The sequence below is a fragment of the Lolium rigidum genome, chromosome 4, assembly GCF_022539505.1.
Source record: "Lolium rigidum isolate FL_2022 chromosome 4, APGP_CSIRO_Lrig_0.1, whole genome shotgun sequence".
Taxonomy (NCBI): Eukaryota; Viridiplantae; Streptophyta; class Magnoliopsida; order Poales; family Poaceae; genus Lolium; species Lolium rigidum.
In genome coordinates this window covers 276,740,305-276,751,351 of record NC_061511.1, presented here as the reverse complement: position 1 = coordinate 276,751,351, position 11,047 = coordinate 276,740,305, and the positions used below count along the sequence as shown (strand labels likewise).

The 11,047-nt window shown below is 44.7% G+C and overlaps 1 protein-coding gene across 1 annotated transcript; it reads right to left on the bottom strand.

Moving 5' to 3' along the window:
* Nucleotides 1–787: 787 nt before the first annotated feature.
* On the bottom strand, nucleotides 788–7,380 carry LOC124707814 (coatomer subunit delta-1). The gene is made up of 12 exons (XM_047239506.1): nucleotides 7,258–7,380; nucleotides 5,774–5,833; nucleotides 5,560–5,599; nucleotides 5,038–5,261; nucleotides 4,476–4,715; nucleotides 3,788–3,941; nucleotides 2,519–2,820; nucleotides 2,053–2,239; nucleotides 1,829–1,982; nucleotides 1,309–1,371; nucleotides 1,119–1,215; nucleotides 788–1,043 (listed from the first exon to the last, which is right to left on the bottom strand). Exons 2-12 carry the CDS (start codon nucleotides 5,774–5,776, stop codon nucleotides 954–956), a joined length of 1,554 nt encoding a protein of 517 aa, XP_047095462.1. The 5' UTR covers nucleotides 5,777–5,833; nucleotides 7,258–7,380; the 3' UTR covers nucleotides 788–953.
* Nucleotides 7,381–11,047: the final 3,667 nt, after the last annotated feature.

The window sequence follows — 11,047 nt, the reverse complement described above, 5'->3', positions numbered from 1 at the left end:
CCCCTGCCGTGATGGTGAAGTCGGAGCTGCGAGGCGACTTGTGGCAACGATGCCACTTGATTGGTGCTTGCGTCGGTGCAAGGCGTGCAACTTTCTCCTTTGAAGGTCACGGTTGAAGTCGGAGCTGCCTCCTCCTCGACGTGCTTGGGGGTCGATTGTTTGGCATAGGCTCACATTGGCTCCAGTGTCGTTCGCGGCGAGGGTCTCGGTGGCGGTCGTTTAAGGTGAACTCGGAATCGCTGGCTCTTGGAGGAGTGACGACGATGACGCTCGATGACATCCTCATCGATGGCTTTTCTTCTCGATGGCGTGTGTGTTCCGTGTGGGTAGCCAGGTTGGCCGGGGTGTCCAGTGTGTGTTGTTGGTTTTTGCCCAATTTTCTCCTAAAAATTGGACACTTTCTTCTTAATTAATGGATGAGGCAAAGCTTTTGCCTCCGTTTCAAAAATCAAAAAAAAAAAAATTACAGCATATATATTTCAGCCTGCGGCTCTCTACTACTAACGAGCAGTTATACCATCGACCTGAACGTCACTAACAGAGTAGCAGTTTAAGTTTTTACTGGAATCACACATGAATATATGCCTTATTTGTCATTTTTCAAAACACTGACATGTAACTTTAGAAGAATAACTTGCAAAAGGTTCACAAACAAAAAAAAATGGAGGACTGTCCAAATCATATTGTAAATAAGATGGCTTCATGGTTTGGCAATAGCTAACCGGAGCAAAGTACAAAGACCAAATTACGTAAGAAACGAACACACCATTCTCACAAGAAAAACACAAAACAATGGCCAACAATGGTACAGGAGAATTCATGCTTTTATTTATCATGTGCAACACGCTACATATAGAACAGGCCAAATCAACACGTTTTTAAACAACATTGATGCAAAATGATACCCCTTGTGCCACTAACAAGAAACAGCAGTAAGAACTTTAACTGTGGCTTCAGACTATTTGATAGTTAGAAGCAACCAAGCGGACCCTCTGTGCATACTTTGGAGGGTTACCTTCCTTCAGAGGATTGATTCCAGTGACCTGTAAAAATTCCAGAAAACTAATAAATAAATGGGGAGAACAGGGGACATATGAAGCAGTATAGTAGAAACTAACCTTCAAGTCGCTGAAAGTATTGGATGCAGCAAATCCAATAGATATGGGGAAAAATGTTGACGGATCAGCTGGGGGAACAATAAATTCCATAGACCCACTGAGAAGGTAATAAACAATAATTAGTAAGACATGATTGGACAACGTATTATAAAAAATATTATGATTCAACGAAATCAAAGGCCTCATGCACCTGCGGTTTGACTGGTCAATGAGAAGAATGGACCATTCCAACACAGAGTTTCTTGGGTCATACCTATATGCACAAGAAGAAGTTAAATACTAACAAGAAGCAAAGCAAACAACAAATATATGCAGCTGAACGTCATTGCAATGCAATGATGGAAACAGAGCAATAAAATAAACCATAGTTTCTATAGAACTATAGAGTCTAATGCTCTATGGATGCAAGCTTTCTTTCCTTCATGACAATCCCTTGATGGTTCGAAACACCAGCGGTAAGAATTAAGACTGGAATGCTAGCCATCACTACTTATTTATTAAGACCTACATAAACAGTTAATATAATATTGACCATATCTAACTATCTAAGGGAGTGAATGATACTAGGACTGCTGAAGGCCATACAGTTGGATTTGCAAAGGCATAATTCTCATGTACATATATAAAACTGTCACTGATAATTTCTGCAAGATATTTTCATAAATAAAACATAGCCAAGAAAACAAACTGAAAGTAAGTCGAAACATTACTTCCACTCTCCATCAATCTGTTTGACAGTTGGAGCCTCCCGTAGTGCAGGCAGAGGAATAGTTATGACAACATTGTTTAAGTCAAACATCTCTGAAGCCTCATATTCAATGTTGACGTAGGTTTCATTTCCAGATACCGACGGCCAGCAGTTAACTACACAAACAAGACAAGTTACAGAGATCCCGAATTAAGAGTGCCAGAAGAGAATAAAGCAATTTTGCACCTGACAGAGGTAAAGACGATTCATTCATGCCCTGGATTCTCCACTTCACAAGTGGTGTTTCATTTTGACCACTTGGGAAAGGCCTGTTTGGATCTTTTGCTCCAACAATTTGCTGGCTGTTAAATAACTCCTTGTTGATATTGGGGTGTGTTTTGAAGCTAAGTCCAGATACATCTTGGTTTTCAATCTGTAAAGCACACCACAAATCAGAGATAGAAGCTCCAGTCAATTGCATGGTCAGCAATTAGATAATGCATGACAGAAATCAATAAGGTTTCTTATCAGCAACACATATATTAAACAGAAATGAAAGTAAATGTCAAACTTATAACAATTGTCAATATAGTATTACTATATTCGCAAAAAAATACTGTATTCACAAAAAAATAGTGTAAAATACTGTAATATGCTAAGATGGCAAAGAAAATAAAATGTAGATATTGCTTGAAGTTCAGAAGAAAATCACCTGTAACTGGATAAATCCATCTGCGTCATTAATGACCTGAAGAGCAAGGGTCCCTTGCACATCAAAGTTATTAACACCTCCATCTCTTTTGACTGTTACATTAAGCTTCTCTTCAATAGTCACTGTGATGGGATCGCTTGGTAGAAGAGGTGAGGACCTTGAAACTGAACTTGGTTGTGCATCCTCCAATATGACTTCTCCTTCAGCTTTCAAAGATTCTATGAACTGATTTGTCTTCTGGGATTTGCCTAACTTCATACCCAAACCTTTACCAGGAGCAGCAGCTGCTGCTGACGGACGACCTGCAGAAATGATGCTATGAATTAGACCAAAATGGACATGACATGGATGCCTGAACTCCCTCTTTAACAACAGTACAACGCAGATAATATACGTGCCAGTCATTAACATGAGGTGAATCTGTCTCGAAAGATCTGAATAGAGCTACCCTACTTGGCAAATCTAAGAAATCAAGAGATTGATCTATCACACCTAACCAACAATCAAACAGGAGAAATCAATAGACAGGGGCTTTTATTACTAAAAAATTCATATGAAAATATAGAGCATGAAAGTGAGATGTAGGTATGCTGAGTAAAAAAAAAATCATGAATAGTGTAAAGTAAACCCAAGAGCAGTCATTTTGGCTCCCAAGAGCATATGCTCCTGGACGGAAAGTAGGTTCATAAAACTTGCTAGAAAAAAAACAAAAAAATTTGAACTTTTCTGACAGCATACATGTTTTTGTCTTTTACAAGTCCACAAAATTTTGTGAAGAGGCATCTTGTGTCCTAGGCAAAAAAAAGACAAAAAAATGGGATGTAAAAGGCCATTTTTGGAGAACCAATTTGTCCTTTTTGCACAGCCCGCAAAAAATGTCCTTTTTTTCCTGGAACTTTGTAATTGAACATAGGACATGGACATGGACATGCAGTAAAATATTCAGATTTCTCTGACATTTTGAAAATGCCTTTTTTTGGAAGCAGGAGCATATGCTCCCTTGGCACCGTTTCAATTTCCAAAACCTTAGCATTCTTGTTATCACACAAAGTACAGATGAGTTTTACAGCACAGGCAGGTTAGGTGAAAGAGTGAAAGTATATCATGTTTCATCTACATGAGAAATGCACCACAATGACATAGAAGTACATGTAAACAATGAAAGGAAAGGTTTTAAGAAATCCCCACATAAATGTTTTTAAACAGTAACTTTTCATTAACGTGAAACAAGTATTTGCAAAAGATGACTAAAAAGACTTAAGTTACCACCTTTGGGTTTACTAACAAATGAGTCCATATCAGTGCTCACACTTGAACCACTTCCAAAGCCAGTACCAGTGATATTCATGTCGCTGAAATTTTTTTCAATTACACGGGGACCAGAAATTGACGAGTATCCTTTGTCAAGTTTGCCTTTCTCCATCTGTCCCAACACCAACCAGAAAATCATATTTCTTAATACATTAACAAAGTAATGCTCAATAAATAGCATGAGACGGTTGTAATTAATAAAATACAATTACTATTTTAAAGATAACAGATTGTTGTTGATATATTAAGGCTATCATTTTATATTACTCGACTCAATTCCTGCATTGGGCTATAATATAAGTTAGCTAGTACTGCTCGCGCCAGTAATACGTTTTCCTGTGTGCACTTACAAGTTCTAATGCTCCACAATCTATTATATGAAACTAGAAAATTTAGTCAGAGACATGTTAACTGGATAACTGTAAAAGTGTGACTCAATGAAACATGTGAGACTGAAGGGGCTGATACCAGCTATAGAAGACTTAACCGAGCCTAAAACTGACACCTGAATATCCCAAATAATATGGAGTGGCGGGAAATTAGTGACTTTTTGCCTAGTGGCCAAAGCTCACTAAATTAAAAGTCATTTTTCTCCCCAGCAAGGTAGAATTCATATATTTAAAATAGACAAAAGAGTAGGGCAGACCCTGATTTTGTCCAGCTCATTAGCTCTCTTCTTCATGATATCCTTAGTGTCATTAATTTTGCTCTGCATCATCAGCTTGTGTGCCTTCTCTTCATGGCTCTCCATCTCACAGTATTGTTTGACTTGTTGCACTGTTACATTTTCCTTGTTTCCAAGAGAGATTGCTTCGTCAAATGCAAATATAAGCTCAAATGCTGTTTTACAGATTGAGTCCTCATCCAGTGCGGAGTATTCAGGCACCTTTACAAATGTTAAGGAGAACTTGGTACAAGGTTATTGCAAGAAAAAAGACCAGCATAGCAGCATACATAACTGAGGATGGGTACCACCCAGTTTAGACACAAAATTTATAGTTCCACATGTAGTTCTAGTAACTTTATATTGTTTTTTCTTTGTAAATCTACTACCATGCTCAACATGGACATAATATTATGTCCTACTAGTTAAGGAACAAATTCGTAAGTTAGAAAAGTAATAATCTGTTTTTTGTGTTTGCTTAAATATGACATTATCAGTATGTTAAATTCTAAATTGCAAGACTGAAGATATGAAAACAGGATACAAGCTTGGATAGTAGCCTCAGTGTGTCCAGATCTTCAAGAATATTACTTTGCTTGTTTGTGATAAGGAGCAGATATAGGCCTTCAATAGGTTGATAAACATAACGAACACTTTCAGTCTCAAGGTAAGTGTGCTGCTTCCCAGTCCCAACAAGTTTTGGGAATGCTGCAAGTAATCCTTCTATCCTTATTCGAGACATATCAACATATTGTCTTGAAACAAGTGCTGCACAAAACCATATGAAAAGACTTTCAGGCTAGTACCATTAAGGCTACAAATCAGTCTTATACAACACTGACCAACAGATTATCGAAGTTAGAAATGCACTGATCCTGCATTATAATAACAGCTTGTTCACTATTGCTGCTTCAACAATTTATAATATGATATTATCACTCCAGTTAGCAAAAGTACACTGAATAATATATGGATGTATGCTATAACAAAAAAAGATAAGGAATGCATTATTTGGGGATTGGCATGAATATTCAGTCACTAACTGAAATTATCTAACCCAACGCACCTTTTCCGGACTTCGAGATAATGGAAGCAGCAAGAACCACCTGAGGGTACAAGAAAACAATCAGCTCATCCAACAATAAAGTGGGACTACTTATTAAATTTATTTTATGAGAAAAGCGGGAAACATGCTCAATACATCAGAAAACACCACGATAAGCCAGATCTAATGAAGTTAATCACAGATAGACTGACAGTCTTAAGGAAATCAGGCATACCATTTTGAATAGCGATGTTCGCCCCTGGAACTATTTAAAACAATTCAGCAAATTATGCACCTGCAGGAGGCAGAAAGAATAGTACAATCAGCAAACAGCCATCCAATAAAGCTACAATAACAGACAGAAAAAAAAAGGAGGTAACTGGATAAGTAGGAGACATCTTTTTATTGAATACTAGCCATTCAAACTTCAGAGCAAGAAACGAAGTAAGGCCTAAGATTGCTGTTGGACATGCACCTTAATCCAACAAGGTTTTGTTTGGTTTAATATGACATTTGATGGTATGACGGTTAATTCCCTTGTTTGGTTCTAGCAGGCAGTACCATGCTCAGTTCAGGCAGTTCAAACATTATTTCTACTCAGATCAAATGTCTAACTAGCACTCAGCGAGAGGAACTTTGCAGGCAGTTTGACACATTATTTCTACTTGGATCAAATGTCTAACTAGCACTCAGCGGGAGGAACTTTGGCAACGAGAATTTGACAAAACAAAACACTGCTAGATCAATAAATATATGACCCTTTAGGAGATGACAAAAATAAAGGAAAATCCGGCAGCGGTAGATCAAGGGCGGACCAAACATGGGAGCACAACCTTCGAAAGGTTTGAAAGTAAAATATGTGTAGTATTAGTACTCCACCGCGGAGCAAACAGTCCACAAGAAACTGGAAGGATCAGAGAGGATGAAAGGTCTGGATTAGGATTATCAGAACGAAGTAATCGGTACCCAATAAGGATGCTGATGGTGGATTTGCAACTTAAGCTCAACTGCGCAGGCTGCCACAGGGAGGAGGTGCAGTTGGTTGAAACAAAGAAAATGTGGCTCAGATCTGGGAGACTGAATCTGATCTGGCGAGACAGTGGGTAGCCATACGATGGGCGACAGCTGGGCGGAGTCATTTCTCAGCGTCATGGAAGGGCAAGATCTAGCCCGTACTTCTCATCTCTCGGTTTCAGAGAGAGAAAAAAAAACATGTTTTGTTCATCTTCTAGTGCACACTAAATTGTGCCCGCCAATACCATGGACTTCCCATCTGCGGAACAGTATCACAACGATTTTCGGCGGTAAAAAACAAATCTTTCGGAGATGAAAAAACATGGTGCACCGGGTTTGCATTGCCATCACAAGAAAGGGGATATATACTAAACAAGATCACATCCAGCACAGCCATCCAAACAGTTTTAGGCATCTCAGATTTGACCCACCAAATGTACGACGTGAACAACACTATGGATCTCAGATCCGGCATCCAGGCCACACTAATTTGGACAGGCGGGCCGAGGAGGATCAAGGGAGGCGGGGAAGGAAGGAGACCGGGGGGGAGGAGGAGGAGATCGTTGGGATGGGGAGCGGTACTCGCGGGCGGAAGGGGTGCGACGGGCGGATCCGGCGAACGGGCAAACCACAATAAGGAGTGAGGGAGGGAGGGCAATTGGAGGAGACGAAGGAAGGGTCTGGAGGAGGAGGGGGAAATTATACCTCAAGAAGCAACGAGGTGCGCCGGACCGCCGTCCGCCGGATCTACCAGCGTCGGCCGGGACGATGGCGATGGAGAAAATGCCGGGAGCGCGCTTGTTTTGGCGAGATCTGGAGCGGGGAGGCAGTCGGACGACTCGCGCGAGAGTGATTAGAAGCTGCGGACGTGTGAGGGTGCGAGTTCCACTAGTAGCAAGCAATTTTGGCCCCCTCAAAAAAAAAATTTGCGAAGCCAGCATAGTTTTTTTTTTTTTGACAACTAAACCAGCGCAGCAGCTAGTCTCTACTATTTAAAAAGACTAGCAAAAGTGCCCGTGCGTTGCACCGAGAAAATCAAATACTCAAAAAGATATGTGTTTGGTAACCCGTAGACCGATGAGCTATGGATGGTGCATTTTTTTACAAGGTAACCCAATGTGACTTTACAAACCACCTATTCTCGCGGCATCAGAAGACTCACACGCTTCACCCCCGTGGCATTGTAATAGGAGTACTCTCTTTAATACTATAACCAAGTCAAATTGAATTTACTCCTTCCTTTGCATCCACCAGTGTCGTTGCCTAATCGACGGTGCCTCGGAGGAGGGATCCTCACGAGGGGGAGAAGAAGTAGGGGCCATAGGGCGGAGTGCACACGGGACGGTGGTACGCGAGTTACCCAGCTTCGGAACACCTGCACGATGACAGGGCCTACTCGCTGCTTGTCCGGAATTATCCGGGCGCTTTCGCGTTGTTACAATGAGTTGTGGTTGTGCCTCTAGGGCTCCCGGGATCCGGCTTATAAAGGCGCACGGATCTAGGGTTTACATGAAGAGTCCTAGCCGGATTAGCGTATAGCCTAACTACGGTACAATATCTTGCCGTGCACGTCACCGATCCGCCTTCCATATACGTCGTCCTGGATCCGGGTTCCTCATGGGCCCCCATGGATCCGGGTTACTCCTAATGTCGGTACGGATCCGGCCTACCGATCCCTGGGCCGGACTTCTTCCTTCATGATCAACGAGCAATCGGGCCGCCCGATGGGCCACATGCCTCATCACCGTCTCGTGGGCCACCCGGGCTTGCCGGATCTAGGCACCGTCGATGGTACACCCATGAAGTATACCCACAACAAGTAGCCCCCGTAGTTCTCCGAGTTTCGCCTGCAGTTTCCGCCATGCTTGTTCCTTAGGTTTCCGGCATCGTCGGCAACGCGGAGAAACTTGAAGAGCTCCAACTTTGCATTTTCTTCCTTTTCCAACTTACAGCCGGAAAATGCTCCCACCCCGCGGGACTTCATCCATCGACGTTCCAAAGAACATTTCCGGGTTACTCCCCGCTCGAACGAGAGCCAATTTATCCTCACGGAATTACCCGGAATCTTAAAAGACTCAAACAGCTCCGGAAATCTTTCACCTTCGAGATCATACTCATCAACGGAAGTTCCACATTTCCCGCGCACAACTTCCTCATTTCCCGCGCTAAATTTTCGCAGATGCAAATCTTCAGCCGGAATTTTCGGGAGTGCATGGTTCAGTTACCTCCACGTCGTTTTACCGCAGCTTGACCTAAACACGTGTCATCCATCTAACGGCGTGACCGTTCAGTTTCCACCGTCGGATCCGGATCCCGAATCTCCGCGCGTGGCCTATAAATACCCCGCGGCCCGGTAGAAAATCCATTCTTTCACCTCTCCTTACCACCTCGTCTTCCTCCTTGCGCCGCGCCGCCCGTCAAATCTCGACTCCGGCGAGCTTTGCCACGGTGAACCCCGCGCGCCGCCAAACCAAGACTTCCCTCGTGCCAAGATTCCCACGTTTGAACGAGAAATTCGCTCCGCCGCCGATTCGTGGTCACGCGGGACGATTTCCTTCAAGTTCGGCGACCTCATCTTCGCCGGAGCTCCGGCCGAGCCACCGCGCCACTAGCGGTAAGTACGCCGGCCTTGTAGAAGATAACTTAGTGTAGAAGATAGCCTTAGTGATCCGGGTACTCAAATACTTTGTATGGGTGCAGCCGGAAGCATGCCACTCGAATCGTCGCATTGTACTGGTAGCTCTCCGAGTAGCCCGGATCCCAACCAAATAGAACCCATATGCCCGGATCCCATATCATTCCCGCCACCATATATTTCCGACATCGGACTAGCTCAACCTTTTTCCGCATCTTCCAGCACCGCTCCAGGCCGGATCCCTTCCCTCCAAGAGCTCCAAGAAGAACTCGAAGGGCAAGCTCGGATGGCAGCGAAGGTGCAGGAGGCGGAAAACAAGAAGGCGTCCAAGGCCCGGATCCGCGAAGGAGAACGGGGTCAATGGTGGCCTTGCGAAACTACCGACGTGGAGCTTAGGGAGCTCCAGAACGAAGGAATGATCTCCTCACATTGGAGTTTCACTCGTGATTCCGTCGTCCCCAAGCCAGAAGCCGGAGAAATAGTTATGACCAAGGCTTGGGTGGAACGCGGACTTTCACTTCCCTGTTCGGAGTTTTTTCTCTCTATCCTCAACACCTACGGGCTCCAGCCCCACAACATCTGCCCAAATTCATACCTTCTCTTGTCCAACTTCGTGACTCTCCGCGAAGGACATCTTGGGATCCGGCCGGATGTCAAGTTGTGGCAATTCTTTTCCGGGTGAAGAAAGAAACCAAGGAGAAAGCAATGGTGAACTGCGGAAGCATGACGTTTATGCTCCGCCCTAGCCGCATGTACCCTCCCCATGACTCGCACGAATCCGTCCGGCACCGGAATGCCGGATGGTTCTATGAGAAGAATGCCTCGGTTCCGAAAGTCCATGAGGGTCCGCCTCGGTTCGTCAACGAACCTCCGGAAGAACTTGCAAGCCGGAGCTTCGTCCCTTCGCTCGCCCGGACCCCCATCCCGGAGAAGGCCGCGCGGAGAATCTCCCGGCTAGTCCACGACGGACTAACCGGAGCCCAGCTCACACTTAGCTGGTTCTCCCGGAGAATCCAGCCTCTACGCTACAACGCGCGCCTAATGTGCGCTTATACCGGGCGGATGATCTTCTCCGGGTTACCCGCCATGATCTTCCGGCCGACTCTCTGAAGAGAAGGATCAAGACGTTGGTGAAGATTCCGAGGGGCCAACAGGTCCCGGAACTGACCAAAGACATTTACACAAACGACCAGTGTCCTCCGGTAAGCTTTGTTCTTTTCGCTGCTTCAAACTTCACAAGCTTTTGGACGTTTAACTTAATTTTTATTCATCTTCCTTCCAGCTCAACACTTTGGCGGAGGAAAACTTTCGCACCATTCTTCGCGTCCCCGTCACCGACGACACGGCGGAGGAGGTTCCGGATGACGACGAGGAGGAAGAGGAACATGCACCTCGCAAGGCGGCCCCTCGACCTACAAAGCGTCCCCGCGCCAAGGCTTCCGGCTCTGAGGCCGGAGCTAGCGGCGAGGCCTCCGCCAAGAAACCGAAAACAGCAAAAACCACCTCCGCTAGACTCAAGGAAAGCGGAGCGTGCGCGTATAAGGATGCTCTCAACGGCTGGCCAAGGCACGCGCCCCATCATCCCCGGCGCCCCGTAAGTTTCCGAACATGATGCAACTTTATCTTGGCGAAATTATCTCTTGTCTAAACCCTTTTACTTGTTTGCAGGAACCCGAAAACCGCTGCCACGCGGACCGCCGACCAGGAGCCCATTACCAAATACATGAAGAAATCTCCGGCAGTCGGTCCAGCCTACTCCGGCTCCGCCAAGTGCCTCTCACCCTACTCCTCAGCCATCTCCCCCTCAGGCTGACCCGTCTCCGCCTCCTGCCACAAACACTCCACCGGAAATAATTCCGG